This window comes from Cucurbita moschata, unplaced genomic scaffold (assembly GCF_002738365.1).
Source record: "Cucurbita moschata cultivar Rifu unplaced genomic scaffold, Cmos_1.0 Cmo_Scf00038, whole genome shotgun sequence".
Taxonomy (NCBI): Eukaryota; Viridiplantae; Streptophyta; class Magnoliopsida; order Cucurbitales; family Cucurbitaceae; genus Cucurbita; species Cucurbita moschata.
The window spans coordinates 842,420-867,435 of record NW_019268554.1 but is presented as its reverse complement, the minus strand read 5'-3'; the positions used below and the strand labels follow the sequence as shown (position 1 = coordinate 867,435).

The 25,016-nt window shown below is 36.2% G+C and overlaps 5 protein-coding genes across 6 annotated transcripts; 4 read left to right on the top strand and 1 right to left on the bottom strand.

Annotated features, from left to right (window-relative positions):
- Nucleotides 1-982: 982 nt before the first annotated feature.
- LOC111432413 lies at nt 983-1,842 on the bottom strand. Its single transcript, XM_023069281.1, has one exon. It carries the CDS (start codon nt 1,680-1,682, stop codon nt 1,182-1,184), a length of 501 nt encoding a protein of 166 aa, XP_022925049.1. The 5' UTR covers nt 1,683-1,842; the 3' UTR covers nt 983-1,181.
- A 1,884-nt stretch (nt 1,843-3,726) lies between these two features.
- Nucleotides 3,727-7,214, top strand: LOC111432410 (WEB family protein At2g38370-like). 2 transcript variants are annotated; one of them, XM_023069279.1, is made up of 3 exons: nt 3,727-3,893; nt 4,005-4,254; nt 5,476-7,214. In XM_023069279.1, the coding sequence occupies exons 2-3, from the start codon at nt 4,105-4,107 to the stop codon at nt 6,991-6,993; spliced, it is 1,668 nt and encodes a 555-aa protein (XP_022925047.1). In that variant the 5' UTR covers nt 3,727-3,893; nt 4,005-4,104; the 3' UTR covers nt 6,994-7,214. The 2 variants fall into 2 exon arrangements, with proteins under 2 accessions (XP_022925047.1, XP_022925046.1); XM_023069278.1 differs by having other exon boundaries at nt 3,727-3,925.
- Nucleotides 7,215-8,514: 1,300 nt separating this feature from the next.
- Nucleotides 8,515-11,685, top strand: LOC111432411 (proactivator polypeptide-like 1). Its single transcript, XM_023069280.1, has 6 exons — nt 8,515-8,615; nt 9,051-9,144; nt 9,623-9,819; nt 9,973-10,170; nt 10,843-10,902; nt 11,247-11,685. The coding sequence occupies exons 2-6, from the start codon at nt 9,063-9,065 to the stop codon at nt 11,409-11,411; spliced, it is 702 nt and encodes a 233-aa protein (XP_022925048.1). The 5' UTR covers nt 8,515-8,615; nt 9,051-9,062; the 3' UTR covers nt 11,412-11,685.
- Nucleotides 11,686-13,541: 1,856 nt separating this feature from the next.
- LOC111432473 (CBL-interacting protein kinase 18-like) lies at nt 13,542-16,649 on the top strand. Its single transcript, XM_023069370.1, has 2 exons — nt 13,542-13,709; nt 14,777-16,649. Exon 2 carries the CDS (start codon nt 15,088-15,090, stop codon nt 16,417-16,419), a length of 1,332 nt encoding a protein of 443 aa, XP_022925138.1. The 5' UTR covers nt 13,542-13,709; nt 14,777-15,087; the 3' UTR covers nt 16,420-16,649.
- Nucleotides 16,650-23,104: 6,455 nt separating this feature from the next.
- On the top strand, nt 23,105-24,989 carry LOC111432357 (adenine/guanine permease AZG1-like). Its single transcript, XM_023069204.1, has one exon. The coding sequence runs from the start codon at nt 23,180-23,182 to the stop codon at nt 24,935-24,937; it is 1,758 nt and encodes a 585-aa protein (XP_022924972.1). The 5' UTR covers nt 23,105-23,179; the 3' UTR covers nt 24,938-24,989.
- Nucleotides 24,990-25,016: the final 27 nt, after the last annotated feature.

Genomic DNA, 25,016 nt, shown 5'->3' with positions numbered 1-25,016 from the left:
AATTAAATAGGTTGATGGTAACAGATACCTATTTGTGTAATAATATTAGTAAAATGCAAAGGATAAAATTCTTATTCTTTCTTATGATTATAATCATTCTTCTTTCCTGTCGGTGCAAATGTTTAGTTGGGCACCAAATGGGTACTAAAATCTTACTACATGACAAGTTTGTTTCCTTTTCACGGTTTTATATCTATCAAATTGACCCGACCCAATTATTACATGTCAACTACGATCAAATTTTACGATAGATTTCAATTACATTCTTCGACTTTGAAATTTTTTATTTTAATCTTTAAAGTATATTTCAGTTATATCCTTCCCTTTTAATAAATTTTATTTTAGTTCTTAAACTTAAAAATTGTTTTCAAAATAATTTTTAGTTAAACAGCTCAATAATTCAAAAAATTTGATGGGTTGGATTCAAATAAATGAAAGTTTAATGGCTCGTGTTGAACTGAACTAAAAAGGATTTATTGTTAATTCGTATATTTAAAATTGAAATTTATCAATAACCACCTTAATCTTATAGAATTTAACCTTATCTTTTCACACCCGTGCACTTGATCAATAGCCCAACTTAGGAGGGTGTTTTTGTCCCTAAATTTTCATTTTTGATCTTCGATAAATCAATTTTTGAAATGATAATTAATGTTTTAGGAATCGTTTAGGTGTGTTTCACTTAAACTAGTCTCATCCTCCCACTAATAACTAATAAATTTTTAATATGAAAATTAGCTAAACAATAAATTAAACTATAAATTTAATTCATAAAATTTAATAAATTTTTAATTTTGAATCCAATAAAATTTTAAATTTTGTGCTTGATAGATTTTAATTTTTTTGGGACGGTTTTTTAAATTTACTTAATTAATAGATAAATTAAAAACTTTATTTATATTATATATAATTATAATGGTAAAATTAGATTTCTAGAAACAATGAAAAAAAAAGTGGTAATTATTCTTAAAAAGAGTTTTAATGCGACAAGGAATATAGATGTATTAAATTGCATAGCTAAATTAGCATAAACATGCTTTAGGTTTAATTATTATTATTAATTTTTTCACAAATTTAATTATTTCAGATGAACAGAACTATGATTCGAAAGCTTTCTTCTCCGATTCCGATTCCGATTCAGAAACTATGAAGATTATCAATCTCACAGCCACAGCGGCCAATTATCTGCCGATGCCGAAACAAAGTACCGAACCGGTGGGCGCCGCCGCCGCCGCTTTCTCCTTCGAATGCGAGATTCCGCTCGGTAACCGTCGCGGAAAACGGCGTCCGGCGGCCGAGTCGAACATCGATCCGGAAGACGGCAATGACGCCGATTTGGAAAATGGCGGCGACAACAGATCGTCGATTTTCCTCTTCGGATTAAAGAAGATGTGGAAAAGCGAGAGCGATTTGGATCGCTTCTTCGGCGGTTTCTTAAGAGAATCGGAAAAGTAAGAAGGAGGAGGAGTGAGAGGAGGAGTTAGGTCATCGGAAAATCGGTGAATAGGCGTACCTGGCTGAGACTCCCAACCGAAGGGAACAGCGCCGGCCAATCCGGCATAGTAGACTCTGGAAGAGTAATCGGCTCTGGAACTTTCTCTGGTTAGAAGCTTGGAGAAGAATTTGTCGTTGTGCTTGATCTGAAGCGATTGGTGGAGATTATCGGAGGTTTCGCAGAGCATAATTGTAAGTTTCTGAACACGGAATCTCTGAATTTGCGATCTCTGATTGTTCGTCGAATCTCTCTCTCTCTCTCTCTCTCTCTCTCTCTCTCTCTCTCTCTCTCTCTCTGTTTGTTCTTTTGTGCGAAGGCCATTGATTAGGGTCCCTGAAACTGTTCATAAATGCGCCTCTGCACGGCCTTTGTCCCCCCTTGGAAAAAGGGTTTTTTCTTTTTTCTTTTTCGGATTACTTTAAATAAATAATTATAATTTGAATAATTTTAGGCTGTAAATTATGGGTTATTTATTTATTTATTTGTTAGATTATTCTTAATATTTGAAAATTATTAGTGTAATATTAATCATTTGGATTATTATTTTATTATGGAATAGAAAATCTTAGATCTATATATTTAAATTAATTAAATTATGTTTATGTCCCACCGTTAGCAGATATTTTTCTCTTTGCGCTTTCCCTTTTAGGCTTCCTCTTAAGGCTTTAAAACGTGTTTGTTAGGGAAGTTTTCCACACGCTTATAAATGGTGGTTTGTTCTCCTTCCCAATCAATGTGGGACATCACAAACCCACATTGAGGGGAAGCCCGAAAGATAAAGCCTAAAAAGGACAATATTGTTAGCGGCGATCTTGGCTGTTACAAGATTTGTTTTGAAAACTTTGAGGGGAAGCTTGAAAGGGAAAGCCCAAATAGGACCATATATGTTAGTAGTGGGCTTGGGCTATTAAAAATGGTATCAGAGCCAGACATCGAGCGATATGCCGACGAGGACGTTGGGCCCCCAAGGGAGGTGAATTGTGAGATCCACATCGGTTGGAGAGGGAAATGAAGCATTTCTTATAAGAGTGTGAAAATCTCTCTCTAGCAGATGCGCTTTAAAAACCTTGTGGGGAATTTTGAAAAGGGAAAGCGTAAAAAGAACAATATCTGCTAGCTGTGGACTTAGACGGTTATAAATGACATTAGACCAATGATTCAGGGGTGCTCGCTAGACGATATGAACCCAATCATTGATATGAATCGAGTGTTTTTTAAGGTAGTACCCCAATCAAGTACTCGTGTACACGGGCCACAATGAAGCTAAATGGTGGACTATTATGACCCTATTTTTTAGAATTAGTTTCATAACTATTTAATACATATATTCTTTAATTAATATTTATTTTTAAAAAATACTGATTTTTGTAAAGGTGATTTTATGAATTATGGAGGAAAAAATTCCCGACAAGATCTAAAGGAATCAAGATATTTTGAAAGTGGGCCGAGTAGTTTCTTTCTTAGGCCCACTAGCTTCCATGACAATGGTTGCTTTATATATACTGGGCCATATTGGGCTCTGAATGGATCACAATGGAAACTCAATTAAATTTATAAAAAATGTAAAAAATATTTATATAAATATTTTTAAAATTGGTGTTGCAATATGGTTTCTATGAAATTGACCAATATTTTAAAATTATTTTATATTTGGGTATATATGAAAATTTGTTAATTCACGATAAAACTCGATATTGAAGATAATCAAAGGAGTTGTATGAGACGTTTCAAACCGAGCTAATTTGGCAAGAAGCTGGAATATTTTGCAATTGTTTCATAAAATTTCGGTGGGTAATGACACAACTTCAATGAACCATTTTTCCTCTGTAAATTTAACGTTAATTGTCCAACGCTCACGGGTTAAGGCTTTAGGTCATATAGATACATATTTTCGTACGTTCGTGTGTTATCAACAATGGAAATGAATGATTTACCCGACAACAAGAAATAAAAATCTGATTAATGGCGAGTTGAATTATTCTCTAGAAATGGAAATTAAATTTAATGATAAAAATATTTGTAATTTTTTTTAAAAAAATTAAAATTATTATTGGAATTTTTTAAAATTTATGAATAATAAATGTGTTTTATTATTTTAACCTAAAATAAATAAATAAATAAAAAGGTTGGAATTTATGATAAAATCTCGGAATTAATTCTAATTAAATCAGATACCCTAAATTCTATTTATTGGACCAAATTTGTAATTACAAAAAAGATCGACCATTTCATTTTCCCTCTCTCACTGCACCGAAACTTTCTTCCCTGTACCTTCTTCTGTTCCTGCTCTCGCTTCCATCTTCTCCAAAAATCCAAACCAGACACCATTGTTGTTCCCCTACCCTTCATCAACCTCCATTGATTCCTCTAATTTTCTCAAGGAAAGAAGAGTTTCGAGGTCTGCTTTTAATGGAGTTTCAATTTGCCTTCGTAAGTTCTTGTTCGTTTTTTTTTTTTTTTAAATTTTCTTACTGAATCCCTAAAATGTCGCATGTTGCCGTTCTGGTAGTTTATGCAACGAGAAAAAACTCGGAGTCCGAGTTTCATTTGGTGATGGAGATTTGAGAGCCGTGAGGTTGTCGGTTGGTTAGCGGCTATTACTTTCTTTAATGGAGAAGCGCGGTGGCGTCAGGGCGGAGATTGATACTTCGGCGCCGTTCGAGTCGGTGAAAGAGGCTGTCAGTAGGTTTGGCGGAAGCGGCTTTTGGAAACTCTCCAACAGTAATGGTCACAGTCACAGCCATCTATCTGAACCTGAGGTTCTTTCCGCCCACCCTTCTCTCTTTCTCTCGCTCTCTTTTGTTGAATGTGGATTGTTTATTTTAGAATTTTCAGATTGTTAAATGGACGATTTCGATAATTTCAGCTTGTTTTATAATTATCTCTGCAGATTTTGGTATTGTTATAGGTAGTGAATGTTCTTGTTTTATTGTAGTTGGTTTGTTTTTATTGTCTTTTGGAGGTACTAATTTGAGATGTTTAGATGCATATTGGCCAGTTTGTAGATAAGATAAAACTAGAGGTTTGGGTCTCAAGTTTTAGTTGTTTTCCATTTCAAATGATCGTGATATAGTCAATTTGTCATTGGCTTTTGACATGCTTTGTATCACAGGCATGCTTATCTGAGGCGTGTTGCCTGTGGTTACATGTCAAATCCTTTGGTCATGCTTGTCTAGGATGTGTTATCCATGGCTGCATGTCCGTTCCGAACCTCCTTTACTTGATTTCATGTATACTTAGGTCTTTAACTATTCTTGTAGTCGATGCGGAGTGTATGACTATTCACCAAAATCATGTTTACACCCGTCAGGACAGAAATGCCCCAAAATATACTATAGGAGATGTGACTGTTAGGAATCACGACCTCCACAATGGTATGATATTGTCCATTTTGAACTTAAGCTCTCATGGTTTTGCTTTTGGTTTTCCCAAAAGGCCTCATACCAATGGAGATAGTGTTCCTTGCTTATAATCCCACAATCATCCTCTAAATTAGCAAATGTGGGACTCCCTCCCAACAGTCCTCAACAATGATTAGTCGTTAATCCTTCCTACCTGGGTTATATACTATCAAGGTTGTGGTTATTTTATTTGCTTTTAGAGACTTTATCATATGTCCGAATTGTCCATGACTTAAGATTTCTATACGGCTGACTTGTTTGTCGGGTTAGAACAAGTGTCACACCATTGATGTCCCATTGCCACAAGAGTGCGATTGTGACCTTGTACAATAGCAGCTAATATAGTTAAACGATCAGAAATTTTGGATATTCATTAGTGACTCTCTTTCCTGAAAATAACTAATGTCAAATTGGTTTATATTCTATCTACTTTCTTCAAAACCATTGGGGAGAGGCTTTGAAAATTTTCAAGGTAGCCCTACATCGACATCCAGTGCAGACTAATTTGAGAATTAAGTTTGTGCCATGTCCTCTGACCTGTTATGTCCTTTCTTTTTTTAATCTTTTCTTCATCATTAGCATGATAAGAACGAGATCGAGGTTGACGTTGCAATGCTTGAAAAGAAGGCAATGGACATGGAGAGTGAATTGATTGTCAAAGAAAGGAAGATCCTGGAGGTCTTAAAAGAACTGGAAGCAAACAGGAGGAATGTAGAAGATTTGAAATTTAAGCTGCAGAAAGAAACAGCTGAAGTCAGCATGATTCGAGAAACGACGAGAGATGATATGAATGCAGCTTCTCCTAAAGAAGCAGATAAGGAAAACCACATGAATCTCGACAGCCGAGGTTGGAATGTGCAAGTCTCCCCTCCAGCACCTGGTGTAATTCTTAAGGAACTGGAACAGGCAAAGTTAAATCTTACCAGGACCACGAGCGATATTGCTGATATACGAGCTTCTGTTGAATCTTTTAACAGGAAACTAGAGAAAGAAAGAACCGGACTTGAGAAAACTCAAGAGAGGTTAGCCCAGAATTCGTCTAATATATCGGCGCTCGAGGAAGAGCTAAACCAAACAAAACTGAAGTTACAAGTGGTAAAAGACGCTGAGGCCAAAGGTTTTCCAGATAACCCTTTAGAGAGGTCAAAGGAGCTGCAACAATTAAGTTATGAGGCAGAAAAGTTCAAGAAAGCGAGGGAAGCGATCGGACTCGAAGTTTCAAGAAGAGAATCCGAGATTGAACAGAACAAGGCCGTGCTAAGAACAGCTCAAGTCAAATTGGTTGCTGCTAGAAAAATGAAGGAAGCTGCTAGAGCAGCAGAAGCTATTGCTCTATCTGAGATCATGATTTTGACGAAGCATAAGAATGCATCTAGTGATGTTTCACAAATTCATGGCAGCGAAAGTGTAACGCTTTCGTCGGAGGAATATTCTACTCTTACTCGTAAAGCTTGTGATGCTAAAGAACGATGTACGAAGAGAGTTATCGACATCATGCAACAAGTTGATGCTGCAAACACGTTAAAAATGGAGATCTTGAATCAGGCAGAGAATGCTTATGAAGAACTCGAAACAAGTAAACGGGCATTGGAAGCAGCTCTGAGTAGGGTGGATGCTGCAAATCAGGGAAAGCTAGCAGTCGAAGAAGCGCTTTGCAAATGGAGGTCGGAGCACGACCGTAACAGGTGTACCATTCAAAGCTCTACCAAGTTTAAGAATCCTTGCACTTCTCACTATAAAAAGGATTCTCGGCTACTTGACATAAATGGAGTGAATATGGTCAGTGATGGACCAACGCCTGTTTTGAAGCCAACGCTTTCGATAGGGCAGATACTAAGCAGGAAGCTACTACCTCCGGAACAATTTGAATCGGTCACGCTACCGGAGAAAAGCTCAGTTGGAAGAAAGATGTCACTTGGTCAGATGCTCTGCAAACAAAATAATGAGGCATCCTTTACAAAGATGGCTGAAAAAGATGGTAGCCAGAAGCTGACTTTTGGAAGAAGAAAGAAGTCGGGATTCGCTCGGTTTACTCTGCTGTTGGCGAAACGAAACAAGAAGAAGAAGAAGAAGAAACCTGCAGTGTTTAGGAAATAACCTGTTACTGTTAGCTTGGCTTTAACTTTGATCTCTTTATCATTCATATTATTGGCTGGCTTCTTAGTGCTTTCTTTCGTATCTTCCCTCCCTTTGTTAGAATCTTTACTTTGGGATGATGTTTATATTTTGCATAGTTTCTAGATTTGGCTTTGCCTTATATGTGTTCTTGATCCGTTGATCTCTTCAATAGAGATGTCTATTAATTTGCAGGATTCAAACTATATCTCGAACAGAGTTTAAAGTTATGTTTAAACGGAAGATGAGGAGGGACTCAAGAGGGTTTTTTTTTTCCTGGTAAGTTAAATGGGATGGGGATGGGGATACCTGCCCTGTCTTGGCTCGTCTCGCCTCACATATATAATAACTCTGAATAGCCTAATCCTCATAAATTTTCTGTGATCCCCTTAAAAATAAATTGAGAATTTTGTAAGGATGAGATTGAAATAAGAGGTGGAGACAGAGATAGAAAAATCTTCTTTGTCTTTTCTCCAACTCGTAAACGTCTCTAGCCTTTATAGTTCTAACCCTTTTAACTATGTTAAGATTGAATATAGGTTTACGAACTTTATACGAGCGGAGAAAAAATGATTATTATATAGAATCTTTCATGCCCCTAAGGCTTATCCTTTCATCAGACGGAGATGTTGTGGAAGGTTTCTCCATTGTGGCAACCATCAATGGCCTCAAATAGCATTAGATTCTATTGAGTGGAGTAAAAGACATAACTTGCTCTCATTGTTGACTCGGGTCAGTTTTGAATTGAGAGGGACATCTCGAACCAAATATAGGTATGAAAGATACTTAATAATGTTCTCTTCGAAAATTAAAGTTTTATTTTCCATTTTTGAGAGATTCAAGAACATGGGAAGATCGAGAATTTGAACCTTAAATTAGGTCGAAGGTATATGTCTTTACATTATTGCTCGTATGAACAAAGTTCAATTGGTTAAAGAATTAAATATATCTATCGTTGAGGTATGACGTGAATGCCCACTTCCATAATTGCACCGTCTAAGGTAAGAAATTATGATTGAACTTTAAAAAAATATATCAATCTTTTTGTATATCCTTAATTTTTTTATTCCGAATATATGTAATTCACTAAATTTAAAAAGAAAAAACATATTCTAAGCATCAAATTAAAATAATCATTTTTTTAGATTAAGATTATAAATAATACTTCACTTTTGTTTTTGAAATTTGGGTGAGAATTCAAACATTTTCATAAATTCATCCATTATAAAATAATTTTAAAAAGTTAAAAATTAAAACAAAATTGATAAAATTACTTTATAAATTATAAATAACTGATAAGCTTTTAAAGAAAAAAAATGAAATTAATATTAAAAAATTGTTATAATTTGGGAGTTTTTATTAAAATAATTCCCTAATTAATTTGTGGATTAATAAAAGTTTAACCAAAATTAGTGGAGGAAAATTAAGGTTAAAATTGATAATAATTAATAAAACTCCAAAATTTATGGATAAGCATTGAAAAAATTCCATTTAATTAATATTTGAGTTCCAACCCAATAGGACACGAACAAGTTCCATCTTCTCTTTCGTACGCCCTCCGAAGAACGGAACCAGAGCCTGGCTGTCTGAGCCTCTCATCGAAGGTCTGTATTTCTCTGCAATCTGAATTCGATTCTGTTTCCAATCCTCAATTCTTAATCCTGCGTGCTGAGAAACCGCGGGAAGAAGAATTAACGATGATCCATGGTTCAATTTTCCGAGAATCGTTATCTTTTTCCTTCGTTTTCTTGGTTGCCAAATTGATGTTCTAGGGTTCTTTTCGATCCTTACCTTCTTTGCTTCTCTTCAGTTTTTCCTCTGTTGTTTGTTCTATTTGTGATCTGTTCTTATTTCATTGACGTCTGTAATACGCAAATATCTTGTAGTTTTTATCCTCGTTTTCGTTGATTGAGTCCATGCTGTGGTTGGATTAAAATTCTTAAGTGAATCGATAAACGTTGACTTAAAAAAGATCGCCGTATAGTTATAATACGTTTCCCCCTTCCATTTCTCGGTTGATTTTTCGTTGTCTTTTACAGGCATCAGGTGCAATGGATTTGAGATTTGGACTTGTCTTCCTTCTTGTAGTGTGTGCTGCTTGGGATTGTGATGCTAGAAAATTGGCATCATCTGGTAATTCTTTATTGCTTACCTTCTTCCTACCAAATTGGCAATTTGTTCAACGTTTCTGGTTGTTGTTTAGAATTTACGTAAGTGTCTTGCTTCAGTTTCGGCTCTAATCTTTTAGAAACTTCAATTTCATCGCATCAAGTCCTCATCGTCACTAATTCTTCAAAGAAAATTGTTGTGCAACATATGGAAAATAAGGGATATTTTTGTTACGATGTCCGATGGATCCTAACCTTATTTGATTGAAGAAAAATAATTACATAAAAGATGAAATTGAAAAATGGTTGAAAAGTTAGAGACTCAATGGTTATGATTATGTATCCTGATTTTCGGACCTTTCCCTATTCCTTGTCTTTAAAGCTTCCAACAAATACAAGTGTTGTGTGAAGATGATTTTTATTTATTTTTGAAAAGGCATTCAATCTTCTGATTTGAATGATATTTTATCTCATCAGAGAAGTTACAATTTCTGCCTTCTCAGATCATGAGTCAAGCTACCTGGAGCTAGAGAAGGACGTGGAGGCTTCATCTGAAGCTTCCAGCAATCCCAAGATATGTAAACTTTGTGAGAGCTTGGTCAGTCAGGCAGTTGAATACCTTGCAGATAACAATACCCAAAATGAGATCACTGGTATTCTCCAGCAAACGTGCGCTGTATTGGGCGTGTTCAAGGAGGAGGTATGACAGCTTAAATGTCCCTATACAACTTTTTTATTTCATGAATCTGTATGAGTGTGCTTTTGAAACAATATGTAACTGTCTGAAATGAAGGAAAATAACTATTGACTTTGCTGTTTTTAATAATATGTTTATCTTTGTTTCAACTTTCAGTGCATCAGTTTGGTGGACAACTATGTTCCTCTCTTCTTCTCAGAGATTTCCTCAATTGAGCCTTCTAGCATCTGCCAATCAGCCCGCATCTGTGAGCAAGTTACTATAATCTCCTCGCAGATTCAGGATAATAGCTGTGGATTCTGTCAAGAGACTATTTCAAAAATATTGGATAAGTTGAAAGATCCCGACACACAGGTTCACATTACACACTCTGCTAGTTATGCTTATCAGGAATTTCTAATTATGGAACAATTATATTGAGGAAATAAAATTTACAGAGATAGGGAAAAGCAATATAGAAGGAGATGATCTGCAAATTGTAAATAATAATTGTAATATGGATTAGGGTGGGTGAATTAACAAAATTCGTGCACGTAGGAGAAATCTGAAAACTAAGATGCATGAGATGATATCATAAGAAATATAGTATGGTCAGTATGAAATGGAATGATTTAAGAGTTTGAGACCGGTGAAACAAGATAATTTTGGTGCAATCCTTTGCCATTTTGAGAGGTTGAGCTAGGATGTTGGGTTTTGTGTGGTCTGTATGGAGAATATTGCTTTCTTGCCAAACTGTTGGGCAGATCTTTTGTCAGGATGACTATTTTGTGAATATCTGTCGATTGGAAGGTCGCAGGAATACGTATATGTATTTTTTGATAGTATCAAAACTTACCACAAATTCTATAGTTGTTAAGAAACACGTATATCTCTCTCGAGGTCTCGAGGATGGTAGTTTCATAGAAAATTCTTATGTTCGTGAACTTATTGCATTCTCTTGAATATGAAATAAACTTTATCATTTAATGTGGACGTGTATTGAACCTTCCTTCTGAGCATATGGCTTATTTTCTTTGTGTGTATCAGATAGAGATACTCCAGACGCTTCTGAATATGTGCGACTCCTTGGGGTATCGTGTGAAACAGGTACGAAAAAACTTGGATATCAATGCTTTTAGTTACCTGTCCACATAATATGATTCATGTCCTCATGTCGATTCTTCATCTTTATTTCTTTCAGTTCCTGAAGTATGTCTAAAACAATTAGTCTCTCTTTCACCTTAATATATCCAAAATGTAACTAGCTGAGGTTGACCAAGTGATCTATCCTTTCTATAATATCCAGTCTTGGGTGACTGTTTTCTGCCAACTTCTTCTCTTATGTTGCTTTAGACTAGCGCCTTACATTAAGTTAATGACCCCCCTCAGTAATCTTTTGGGCGGTGTTCAATATGTTATTCTGATATCTCGACATTTTCCATCATGAGCAGTGCAAGAAATTAGTGTTTGAATATGGGCCTCTGATCCTTGCCAATTCGGAGAAAGTTCTAGAACAAACAAATATTTGCAAAGCTATACATGCTTGTCCAGCAGTAGCTGGTGGTGACAACACCACATCATCTGTTGGAACTGTGTCTTTGCTCGCCGACGCTTGAATGTGCACACAATCACGACGGAGGGATCTACACGTCGTGTCTGAATGAAAATGGGTAAGAAAATTACATCTTCCTTGCCTTTCTCTGTCTGTTTATGAATCTAATATGATAACAATCCTTGTCCGTGGATGGTCTGTGTAATGTACATGATTTACATTGATATGTGGATATATATGTCATTGGCTATTGCTATTTCGAGCCGATTGTTAGCATTAAGGAACTTGGAATTGTCCATTTCAGTCTGCTGTAGCTACTCAATTTGAATTGTTGATGATGCTTTGCTTGAATTGGAAGCTTCTATTCTTTTGCTTTTAACCTTTGTATTGTGCTCTGGCAATTTAGCCTTTTGAACTTTGGGCTAGGAGGATAAAAATGAAGTGAGATGACTCGAGTTATGAAGAGTCCTAATCTCATTACCCTCTAAAGGTCAATGATTTGCAACAACCAAATTTGATTGTTAGTAGATGTTGTCCGTTTTTTTTCTGTTACGTATCATTGTTAGGCTCACGGTTTTAAATACGTTGTTAGTCTTACGTTTTTCCCGTTACGTAGGGAGGGTATAGCCCTACTCCGACCACCAGTGCCTCGCATTGTCCGATACTATTTGTAATAGATTTGACCTACTGCTAGTAAATATTGTCTGTTTTATTCAGTTACGTATAGCCGTTAGCCTCACTGTTTTAAACACAGTTTTAAAACACGTCTACTGGGGAGATCAGTTTTCACACTCTTATAGTAGATATTGTCTGTTTTATTCTGTTGCATATAGCTGTTAGCCTCACGGTTTTGAAACACGTCTACTGGTGAGAAATTTTCGCACCGTTGTAAAAAATATTTCATTCCTTTCTTTAATCAATATGAGATCTCACATTGAATAATATAAAAATGCTAATCTAGCATGTGTCAATAGCGTCGTACGGAGTTGATAACAACAAACATAGCACTAATAATCAACTCCAAACATAGCACTAATAACAACAATTTTTTATTTTTTAAGTTCAGTCAATTAAATTATATTTAGATTTTAAATTTAAATATAAAAAAAAAAATAATAAAAGAATAACTTGGTCCCACTCATTCATTGGGTCAACAAACCAAGCGGCCTTAGCCAGTTAAATTACTGGAAACAAAAATTGGAAGTCTTTCCCACAAAGGCTATTTAAGTAAATTCAGTATTACAAAACGACAAAAGAAAAACAGAGTAGAATCCAGGGGACTGAACGCAGAGAAATCCGAAACCAGAGAGAACGTGTGTGGCTGGAATGGAATTGTGGCAGTGCCTGTTACCGAATGAATGCTCAACAGTCCTACTTGTCATTCGGTGATTGGTGCGGGTCAGATAATTAGGTCACAGACAGTGATTGTTCAAGCGAGTACAATTCACCGTTCGTATTGAAGCACGTGTCCTTCCCCCCCACCCCGCTTGCTTCACCCCAAGTCTTAATTCATTTTTGTAAATAAAAAAACAAAAACAAGTTTATTTATTTTTATTTTTAAGAAATAAATTGTAAAAAATGTTGGCCACGTGATTGTACGTCTTTAATTAGATGAAAAAGATAGAATACCAACTATTTAATATACAATTAATTATTTTTTTAATATATTTAATAATTAAAGCTTTTACAAATGCTATATTTTTCATTTTAATTTTTTTAAAAAAGTTTAAAATTATTTTATTATAATTTTTCGAGTCAGCAAAGAAAATATATTTGTTAGATGTAAAATAAAAAATAATTATAATACATAGGTTTTTTTATATGGATAACAATGATAGGACTTACTTCAATTAATATTTTATTAAGTTATTAAAATATAGAAAAAAGAGTACGACTTTTCCTCTAGTATAAGAAAGAAGATTTATGTTCGTAACTATAAATAAATATATGATGTGCTTATCCGTAATTTTTATTGAATAATTTTTATTTTTATTCAAATAATATTTAATTTAGCTTATTTATTATTATTTTTTAATTATGAATATTATTATTTCTTAATATCACCGCCTCACAATTCAAATAATGAACGATAGAGCAGAATATGTAATTTGAAGAAGGCCGGAGGGTATTTTGGTAATTTGGTAATGATATACGGCCGTTATGGTATCTTTCATTAAAATGGAGAAATCAGGCGGCCAAATCGAAGCTTGCATTCAATTTTGCCTTTGCATTTCTGTTTTAGGGTTTGGGTCTTCGAAATTTCTCTGAAGCTCCGTTCCTTTCCTTTGCGTTCATTCTCAGTATTCTTGCTCTTTGACAGCTAATTTCATCAGTTTCTTCGCAATTCCTCTTCAGGTTCCTGGTAAGCCATTGAAAATTCATGTTCATTTCTTTTTACGCTCTTAGATGATTTATTTGTCCATTTTCTCTTTGTGAATTTTGTTTCTAGGCATTGAACTCTGATTTGTGGTTTGTTACGATGAGGTTATGAATCGATACTTATATTTCTTGTTTGTGTTCGATTCTGTTTGGTTTAGTAGAATGAGAGGCTTTGTATTTTCTTGATTTGCCTCTCTGTGTCTCGATCTCGATTGGTCTCTAGAGAGGTAGAAGAGAGATTTGTTTAAGTAACTCTGAGATTAATCGAGTGAGGGAGGGAGTGAGGCTCACTCTTTAATTTCTTGGTAAGCGATCGAAATTTCCTTTTCCTTTTCCTCTTTTCCTTCTCCCTGTCAATTTTGTGTCTAGACGATAAACTCTGATTAACAGTGTGTGATGATGAAGTTATGAACCGGCATTTATATTTGTTGTTCTTGTCGAGTATGTTTTTATTCCTTGTTTGTTACCGAGATTCGTTTCCGCCGCTTGTCTGTTTGGTTCCTTGATTGAAACGATGCGAATTTTCTTCAACTTTGTCTCTCACGATTTGTTCAAGTCGCTTACAGTACGTGCTAATTTGGCTTAAGAGTTATTATTATTTTTAATTTGTCCATTTTTTTTGTCTATCATTAGTTGGAGAAAAAAAATTGACCGTGTAGCTTAAATTCTACATGACGAGATTTTTTTAGGTTAATATTATCATCGGCTTGCTTCTAATCACAATTTTTTTTTCTTTCTGTATTTAGCTCTAATTGCTAAGAGTTGGCTTTACTGTTTAGTTTGTGTTATAAGCCGCGATATTTGTAACTATTGCGAGTGAAAATAAAAAGCTTTTATCTTACTACAATTATTGAACTCTATGAAGCTTCTCTCTGTTCTTTAGATGTACTAACTGTAATATATGGAATTGGATGACTTGTACAGTCTTACTCTACATGATTATCCTTAAATAATATAATCCTTAAAATGTTCAATTAAGTGTCTGCTATTCTCATTTTTTAATTTTAGCCTGTAAGGGGAATTCTTTCTGACTTGCTTCATGTTCTGTAGTTTGATTAAAGGAACCTGGGAATGCTGAAACATGTGCATGCAAGTCAAGGCTTTCTTCTCTGAGGTTGATGGGGTCATTTATCCATCAAGGATGCCCTGTTGCGTACTTCATGAAATTGGTTATTTAATTCGTCAACCATACAGATTGGGATGCCAAATACCCACTGCAGCTTGCAATGCAGAAGAACATCTATACTCGAAGCACAGTGATAATGAAGATGGTTGAGTTTTGTGTTTAAATACTAGTAATTCATTATTCCGTCCAGCGGCAGTTGCTGTGCCTATTTTTTTTCTGCGGTAGTACATTTGTCATGGAGAAGAAAGGGGCTATCTTGATGCAACGTTATGAATTAGGAAGGCTGTTGGGGCAGGGAACCTTTGCCAAGGTTTACTATGCCAGAGACATTAAAACTGGCTTGTGTGTGGCTATTAAAGTTATTGACAAAGAGAAGATCTCGAAGGTTGGGATGATTGATCAAATCAAGAGGGAGATCTCTGTCATGAGAATAGTTAAGCATCCGAACGTAGTTGAACTTTATGAGGTTATGGCAAGCAAAACTAAAATTTACTTTGTCATGGAATATGTCAAAGGTGGTGAGCTATTCAATAAGGTATCCAAAGGGAAGCTTAAAGAAGGTGCTGCACGGAAATTCTTTTGGCAGCTGATCAGTGCTATCGATTATTGCCACAGTAGAGGCGTATGGCATCGAGATTTGAAACCAGAAAATTTACTACTGGATGAACATGGTAATCTGAAGGTTTCCGATTTTGGGTTGAGTGCTCTTGTTGAATCTAAATGCCAAGATGGGTTGCTCCATACTACCTGTGGAACACCTGCTTACGTTGCTCCAGAAGTCATTAACAGGAGAGGTTATGATGGATGCAAAGCTGATATTTGGTCATGTGGAGTGATCTTATTCGTTCTATTGGCTGGTTATCTCCCATTTCATGATTCAAATCTAATGGAAATGTATAAGAAGATTGGAAAAGGAGAATTTAAATTCCCCAACTGGTTTACGCCAGAGGCGCGCAGGCTATTGTCGAAGATTTTGGATCCTAACCCAAATACTAGGATATCCATCGCCAAAATAATGGGAAGTTCTTGGTCAAGGAGGGGGTTGGATGTGAAACCCCGAATTAAAGCAGAAGAAGTGAAAGATGTCGATCCTTCAGAAGTCGATGCAGTTTTCGGGTCTTCAACGGACGAGAGAGATTCTGTTAGAGAGCTGAAGCAATTAGTGGAAAAGCCATCGAATTTGAATGCCTTTGACATTATCTCCTTATCAGCAGGTTTTGATTTGACAGGTTTGTTCGAGGAGACTACTGATCAAAAGAAAGAAGTAAGATTCACATCAAACAAGCCTGCGCCCACCATCATCTCAAAACTGCAAGATCTCGCAAAGTGTATGAAACTGAAAATAATGAAGAAAGACAGAGGCGTATTGAAGATCGAAGGGTGTAAGGAAGGTCGAAAAGGACCTGTATGCATTGACGCCGAGATTTTTGAGGTTGCCCCATCATTCCATGTAGTCGAAATGAAGAAATCGAACGGAGATACTCTGGAATATCATAAGATCATGAAAGAGGATATAAGACCTGCTCTGAAGGATATTGTATGGACCTGGCAAGGCGAGCAGCAATAGCAAGAACAAGAAGTGCTACTACAACAGTGTCTTTGAGGTAATATACATATTCCAGTTTTATCTGTTGTGTTATTATTATATCATGGTTAGCTTATTATAGACCATTTTGTAGTTATGGGTTTTTCTTAATTGTTGATGTTAACAACAGCTAAGTATGAATCCATTTTCTGTTGAAGTTATTTTCTCCATATATATATATTTTGTATTGAATGATTAGTAGATCCTAAGCATGTGCCATGGTTTCGAGTTGCGATGCCATTATCAGTCGTACAAAAATGCTTTGCCGTAACCTAACTTGAAATAGAGGTAGCACGTGACTTGAATATTTTAAGAAATACTCAGTAACTGGCTCCATTATTAGGGTTAAATGCAAGAATATGCGAATGTAATAATGAGATTTATCATATCAGTCTCTCTTCCTACGACACTATCTTAATTCCTACGACACTATCTTAATGGGCAGCTTGTACGACACTATCTTAATGGGCAGTTTGGATGTATACTATATACTCTACAAATATCTCATATGTGTGAGTATGGGCTCATCAGATAGTTCGCACACCACTAGGCTCATTTTCTTGTTGAGCGAGCCTTCTCTAGTATCTCCTTATGCTGGACACTGATTAGAATTAGTGATCGTTACGGTAGCATTATGTATTCACTTGCCTAATGGTGTATGCGTCCGTATCGTGATGGAAGTTCACACATAATGCATGAGGTCCCAATATTTTTTCGTTTTCAACATTATTAAATATAACTCCGTTATTATTTCTCATTCATATCATTTCTCATTTTTCATCTCATTCATCTCATTTCTCGTTTTTTCAGTCCTTGTATCAGTTCTCATATTATACATAATTCTAACCGATTATATTTTATGCAATTTATCGTAATTTCATGTTATTCATATCATGTTGTATACTAACATAACGTTCAATGCTTTTAACATAACATTTCTTCATATAAATATCATACCATAACATACTGCATTACAATATATCATATCATGAACATGTTAGTTTGTCACATATCTTGTACCATAACATATTGCATTACAATATATCATATCATGAACATGTTAATTTATCACATATCTTGTACCATAACATATTTGATATCATTTTCATATCAGAGTATATATAATCGTCATTCATATGTCGTATCATAATTATATCATATCGTTAACACTTTGGAATCATATTATTTCTTATCACAGTCTTAACGTTCCTATATATATTACAGTCATATTGTTACATGAACGTACTTTAGTTATGATATTCTCTTATTAATCGATCTGACTATATTGTTTTTATCAATTTCTCATATCCATAGCATTTCGATATGTATCATAATCTGAACGTTTCATGGGCATATCTTACTCTTATTATTACATTACGTTTAATGCATCTTTTTCGTATCCTATCTCATACATATCATCGAACACCTTTTCTCTAACTTATCATAGCCTAAACAAAATTTCCAATTCAACCTAACTCCGTCAAAATACACCCATAATATCAAGATTTTAACTCTACAAATATATCCATAAAATATCTATTAATCTTGTAAATAAAAAAAATGTACAACAATCATATAAGTTAATGATTACATTTTCTCCTAAGAAACATCGACTAAATCATAATATTAATATCAAACATCATCATATCTATGAATATTTTAATTCTTTCTATATAAAATTTGGTAAGATGAAGATATTTCACACTGCTTTGTGGGCATAATGGTTAAGAAAATATTGTTTGGAGGACATTTAAATTTATATTGTTCCAATGTCTGCATGTCCTTGTCTGAATTCAAAGCAAATCCGACACCATGTCTGCCATTTCTGTTGCCCCTCTAAGCCCACTAATATATATCTTTGTTTCTTTAGGCTTTTTTGTCCACCCATATAACAAATACCCTACCCATATATGAATTACTATAATTGTTATTTTTCTTCAAAGATTTAACTTTTGATTCGACATCAAATGTTTGAAAAATGCATGTATTTAATAAAGTTCAGTCAAAACTCCACAACGACACAATTTACAAAATGACAAATAGAGACGACTAAGCTCATAAAACAAAAGATCTAAGATATACAAAATATCGGTCTATTTCGATCTCTTTAGCACTTTAGCTTGTGTACGTCCTCGCTTTAGTTGCCCCATCTAAGTCTCATCTGAAAGGGGTTAGAGTAGCGTGGATTAGTACAGTCATTAAGTTGTATGTATAGTTCTTAGTTTGTTCTTAAATCTTTTTTTTTTATTCGTTCATTTATTTTTTTTTGTTCAGTATCTTAAGAGTTTGTTCTTAAGTCATAGATGTTCCTACCTAAGCTATCTCCTAGGTTTATTTGATTCATCTATAAAGTAGAAATTATCAAGTATTTTTTTTCCGTGACCCTATTTGAACGGTCGGTTCTCACAAGGTTGAGTTCTTTCGAGATCATTTTTTCTATAAGGTTTGTTTTTAAGGTTTTAAGATATGTTTGTTAGATTGTTCTACTAGCCCTTTTCATCATTGTTGTTATCATCATCATAGATCTATATCTTATAGGCACTTAGGCAACTCCACCCATTATTCTCATCGTACTATTATGGATACTGTTTTCAGATTCTCTAATAGGGTTTTGTTGACATCTCTATAGTAAGCTCCACAATGTAAATATCGTAAAGGAGGTTGTGACCCACAATCTAGCTAATACTCATCTACTTTTATCTACTCTCTTACTCTCATTCTAATAAGATCAGAATTAGGGAGTGGTTAGAGAACGGCGCTCATAAAGTTTTCATATGATTCATGCATTTTCAGAGCTCAATCCTAATTTTATCAACTCATAAGAATACTCTTGTGAACACCTACCGACTAGGTAAGTTTACTTCGAGGAAATTAATCTGTAATCTCCTAATAGTCTCCATAGAGTACAAATAAATCATAGTTAGTTTTAAAATATTATATGGTCCCTCAACAACCGAGTCGAGCTCACAATTAGGATTTAGATGACGAAGCCCTAATCATCTTCGTATAATAGCGTAGACATCTCATGCAAGAGCATACCATAAAAAGGGACATCGTATAGTAATCTAAGCAGGGATACATTGTCATGTTTTTAGTAACAATCAAACATAATAATGTTTCAATATGCTTAATATTAGTCAAATCAGCTTAGTTCAGTTCTATATTTCAATAGCACACTTCTATACATACTACAAGCTCGTTTTAATTTGAAGTTTTGAGGTGCTACTTGGTACATGTGGTACGTTTTAGGCTAAAGCCCTTAAATAACTCCAAATTTCTCCAAACTCTTCAAGTACATCCAAATTAAGGGAATCGTGTGAAAAAATAGGGAGTCAATTTGATTGAACCGAAGGACCGGTCTAACCGAACTAGGGTGGATTGGTCCAATTGGACCAAACACCTTCTACCTCTGCTTCCCTCGTGTCCCTTTAGCCACTCATCTTTTCTCGCTTGTATCTCGCATTCTCAACCTCGATAGATATTTCGATCCCTACAAGTTGTTTGATTATAATGTATTTAAAAATCACATGATCAATATTTCAATTGTGTCCATTACTCTCTAGAGTTTTAGTCGGTGGTTAATCGAGAAAGTGTCAAGCTAAGCTAAAACCACATATCCATATAAGACTTGGTAGTCACACGGAGAGCCATGAAGAATGTGCAAGTTTAGAGGCTTAAAATCTAACGACGACTAACAAGTCGATGACAACTCTAACCCATTGCATTTTTGAAAAATGTGCCTGAGTGTCTCCCCTCCCATCATAAGACCCACTCCCAAGAGTTCTTATCGACAAAGTTGTTTGGCATCTTAATGTCGACTCATTATATCCTAGAATTGAAGAAGGTCTCTAAAGTTCGGCTGTTCACTGATTCAAGTGGTACATGAGTTTGGTATAGAACATTGTGAGCCCCAACCCCCTATGGCACAACGGGGACCGTTCTTAAACTTCTTCGACCCTAGACTAGCAGTGAAATTCAAAGAAATATATATATATATATATATGATCCTTTAATTATATCCTAGGAAGACAAGTATGAAACCAAAAAAATGATTTATTTTTGTTACATATATTATATATCATATAGTTTTATAGAAAGGAATAATTTAAGAATTAAGTACATAAAATGGAAAAAAGCAGCCAAAAATTTGGTATGTTTATTTGTAACCCAATGAAAAGACCAAACCACCCCGCCCCCACTTCTTGATTTGACCTTACTTTATAACTCCATTTGGGCCTTACATAAATGAATCACTTTTTCTTAAAATAATAATAATAATTAATTTCTAAATTCATAAAATTTCAAGGTTATCGATCGCAGAGATTATCCAGCATAAAATTGCTTCAACCAAAATATGCTTCATTATTCTAGAGCTACCGAAAACGAATGTGGACCTTGTTGGTATATGTAATAACTTTATTTTCAGGATTGTTCTTGTTTGAATGTAGTCTCGGTTCATTTATATACCTCTCCTTTACTCGGGTATCACACAAACCTTCGATGATTCCCCAATACTTAGACTATCTGAATTATATATAGTCGACAAGAAATTCAATAAAGGGATCGATCTGGCTAAGAGAAACAAAATAGAAATTAAATATAACATGAAATGAAAAATGGTGGCTAAAAATAAAATGCACAAACTTTATCCTAAAAACATTAGGTTAAATATGAACCACTTATGTAAGTAATCCATCAATCAATTTTAAATTATGTAGAATATAAAAAAAGAAGAAAAAAAGAATTTTTATACTAAAACCATCCTCATAAATCCAATATTAAAATGGGTCCCATGCCAATCCGGAATAAGTTGGGATAGCTTCAACCTGTGTCCAAACACCCCCACTTTCTCTCTCTATAGACCACATTTATTAAGGAGTCCGACCAGGAGGACGCTGTAGGACCATGTACCCTACCGGCTGTGCCATTTCAGGGTCAGCTTCATATTATATGGTGGATCGACGTAGCCACGGACCCTCGACTCTTAATTGTTAAGGATTGTTGGGATCATGAATTTATAAGTGAGTAATACGTATTCATTGGTAATGAGCCATTTTATTAAAACTAAAGGCAAAGTTACGAGAGCTTATTCTCAAAGATCGACTATATCATATCATTATGGAGATTCGTGATTTTGAACATAGTTATGTCAATAGAATCCTCAAGTGTCGAACAAAAAAATTGTGAGTTTCGAATGTGTAGTCAAAAGTGACTCAACGGCTGAATAAAAGGGATATTTTATTCGAGGGCTTCAAAGAAGGAGTTAAACCTCGATTAAGGAGAGGCTATTCGAGGGCTTCATAGGCCTTAGGGAAGTCTGTATGGTGTACTTTGTTCGAGGGGAGGATAGTTAATGATTGTTGGGAGGAAGTCCCACCTTGTTTAAATAAATGAATGATTATGAGTTTATAAGCAAGAAATACATCTCTAGTGATGACGAGACATTTTGAGGAACCAAAAGTAAATGTAACAAAAATATACTGTAGAGCCTCCTCGTCGATCAAAGTATACCCTTTGTTCGATACTTGAGTCATTCTTAACTACACCTTTGCGTATCACAATTTCTTTGTTCGACAAGTAAAACACGGTCATATTTGATAGCTATTTATTTTTTAATTTTTAATTTTAATTTTTTATAAATTAAACTTATAAGATCGAGTTCCCACGATTTTTTTTTTCTCACTTTTTAATATATTATTTTAAAAAAGTATTTGTTTTAAAGAATTTGGAACAATTTTCATTTTTCAATATAATTCTCCGTTCAGCTCACGACCAGTAGATATTGTTCGTTTTGACTTGTTACATATCGTCGTCAGCTTCACTGATTTTAAAACACGTCTACTAGAGAGAGTTTTCTACACCCTTATAAGGAATACTTCGTTCCCCTCTCCAATCGATGTGTGATCTCACAATCCACCCTCCTTAGAAACCAACGTCCTCGCTTACTCTTATACCATTTATAACAACGCAAGTCTAGTTGGGCCCGAAGGGGAGATTGGGAGATCTCAAGTTGGAGAGAGAACATACCATTTCTTATAAGGGTGTGAAAACTTCTCTCTAGTAAACCCGTTTTAAAAATTTGAAGAGTGATACGTAACGGACCAAAGTAAACAATATCTACTAACGGTGGACTTGGACTATTACAAAATCCAAACCCAATAATATTTCATATATAATATTCAATATAATTTCTAAAAACTTAAATTTGTTTTTATATAAAATAAATTAGTTTTGTATTATAGTTTTGATAATATATATACGAAAAAAAAGGGGCACATTTGAGCGAGATCAAGTGGGAGTGAGGACAGGAATATAATCCCGTCTTCAATACAATTTGCTAGAAAAAGTTTCTCCTCACTTTCTCTCCCATTTCCAGATTCTTTGTCCTATTCGACCATATGGTTTAGAGAGGATATCAAAACATTCTTTAATTTCTCTCTGGTAAACAGTGTTTTAAAAATCTCGAGTGAAAACTTGAGAAAAAAGGACTGGAAGATAATAATATCGGTTAGCCTTAACTATTATATGTTCGTGGTAGATCAAATAAACATCTTTTATAAAATTAAAAATTAAAAATTAAAAAAATTTATAGATCATAAATCATCTCAAAAGTGGAGTGAGAGTAGAAAACATGTGGTTTGAAAAAAAAGTTGGAAATAAATAGCTGTTTCATTGGCAGGAAGAAAAAGCCTCTTAACACTCTTCTTCCTCGCCACTTCCTACTAAACAACAGCAACCTCCTATGGCGGCAGCGGCGGCGGCGGCTCTACCACCACCGACTCAACAGAAACCATCACTACCGATGAGGCTAAACTCTTTTGTCGCCACCACCCGTGTCGGAAAGCGATTCAAACTCACCCAACGAAACACAACCTTCACAACCGAACTCCGCGCCGGCACCGCCACTTTCCTCACGATGGCCTACATTCTCGCCGTAAACGCCAGCATCCTCACCGACTCCGGCGGCACGTGCTCCGCCGCCGACTGCACACCCCTCTGCTCCGACCCGACCCTCCCCCTCTCCGCCTGCACCGGTCCGACCCACCACGTCATCCAACCGGACATTTCCTGCAAATTCCGACCCGTCAACCCGGGTTACTCCGCCTGCCTGGAAACCACCCGAAAAGATCTTATAATCGCCACCGGAGCTTCGTCGCTCATCGGGAGTTTCATAATGGGCGTTTTCGCAAATCTCCCTTTAGCCTTAGCTCCCGGAATGGGCACCAACGCCTACTTCGCCTTCGCCGTCGTCGGGTTCCACGGGTCGGGTCAATTACCGTACAGAAGCGCTTTAGCCGCCATTTTCATCGAAGGCTTAATCTTCCTTCTAATCTCCGCCGTCGGATTACGAGCCAAAATCGCCAAATTAATCCCAAAACCCATCAGAATCTCATCCTCCGCCGGAATCGGATTGTTCCTCGCCTTCATCGGATTACAGAGCAATCAAGGAATTGGGCTAATCGGGTACAACGCCTCGACCCTCGTCACCATCGGAGCCTGCCCGAAGAATTCCCGGGCAGCGTTAGCTGCAGTCGTAACTGCCCCGAATGGAACGGTCAGTTTGCTCCGGAACGGCGCCGTTTCCGATCAGATTCTCTGCCTGAACAACCGAATGCAAAGCCCCACGTTCTGGCTCGGCGTGGTGGGATTCGCCATCATTGCGTATTGTTTGGTGAAAAACATCAAAGGCGCAATGATATTCGGCGTCGTTTTCGTGACGGCGGTTTCGTGGTTCCGTAACACCGTCGTAACGGTATTTCCCGACACGGCGGCCGGCGACTCTGCATTTAATTATTTCAAGAAGGTCATCGACGTTCATTGGATTAAAACCACCGCCGGAGCTTTGAGTTTCCGGGATTTGGGGAAACCCCATTTCTGGGAAGCGATGTTCACATTCCTTTACGTCGACATTCTCGACACCACCGGAACTCTGTACTCCGCCGCCCGTTTCGCCGGATTCACCGACGCCGCCGGCGACTTCGAGGGGCAGTATTTCGCGTTTATGTCAGACGCTTTTTCAATCGTGGTTGGGTCTCTGCTCGGAACCTCGCCGGTGTCGACGTATATCGAGTCGTCAACGGGAATCCGAGAAGGCGGAAGAACAGGGCTGACGGCGGTGACGGTGGCGGGATACTTTCTAATGTCGTTTTGGTTTACGCCGCTATTGGCGTCGATTCCGCCGTGGGCGGTGGGGCCGCCATTGATTCTGGTAGGGGTTCTGATGGCGAGATCAATGGTGGAGATCGAATGGGGGGATATGAGAGAAGCAATTCCGGCATTTTTGACGATGATTTTGATGCCATTGACATATTCGATTGCTTTCGGATTGATCGGAGGGATTGGGACGTTCGTGGTGCTGCATTTGTGGGACTGGTGCGGCGTCGTTTTGGAGAAGCTCCGAGCTCGTCAAATCTGTTCTAACGGAAATAATGGCGGAAAAGAGATTCCGTTGTCCGGTGGAATCTCCCCACGGGAACGTCCAAAAACATTAGAAGTTTGATTTTTATTTTGTTTAATTACAAACTTACCCTCTTATATTGTAAATAAATTAAATTTGAAAACAAATATCTTAAACTTAA

Excerpts from the sequence above, each read along its gene's own strand:
- LOC111432413 (XM_023069281.1), bottom strand. The coding sequence starts at position 1,682 with ATGCTCTGCGAAACCTCCGATAATCTCCACCAATCGCTTCAGATCAAG.
- LOC111432410 (XM_023069279.1), top strand. The coding sequence starts at position 4,105 with ATGGAGAAGCGCGGTGGCGTCAGGGCGGAGATTGATACTTCGGCGCCG. Across the intron at positions 4,255-5,475 it reads GCCATCTATCTGAACCTGAG|CATGATAAGAACGAGATCGA; the intron begins GTTCTTTCCGCC and ends CTTCATCATTAG.
- LOC111432411 (XM_023069280.1), top strand. The coding sequence starts at position 9,063 with ATGGATTTGAGATTTGGACTTGTCTTCCTTCTTGTAGTGTGTGCTGCT. Across the intron at positions 9,820-9,972 it reads TGGGCGTGTTCAAGGAGGAG|TGCATCAGTTTGGTGGACAA; the intron begins GTATGACAGCTT and ends TTCAACTTTCAG. Across the intron at positions 10,903-11,246 it reads TGGGGTATCGTGTGAAACAG|TGCAAGAAATTAGTGTTTGA; the intron begins GTACGAAAAAAC and ends CATCATGAGCAG.
- LOC111432473 (XM_023069370.1), top strand. The coding sequence starts at position 15,088 with ATGGAGAAGAAAGGGGCTATCTTGATGCAACGTTATGAATTAGGAAGG.
- LOC111432357 (XM_023069204.1), top strand. The coding sequence starts at position 23,180 with ATGGCGGCAGCGGCGGCGGCGGCTCTACCACCACCGACTCAACAGAAA.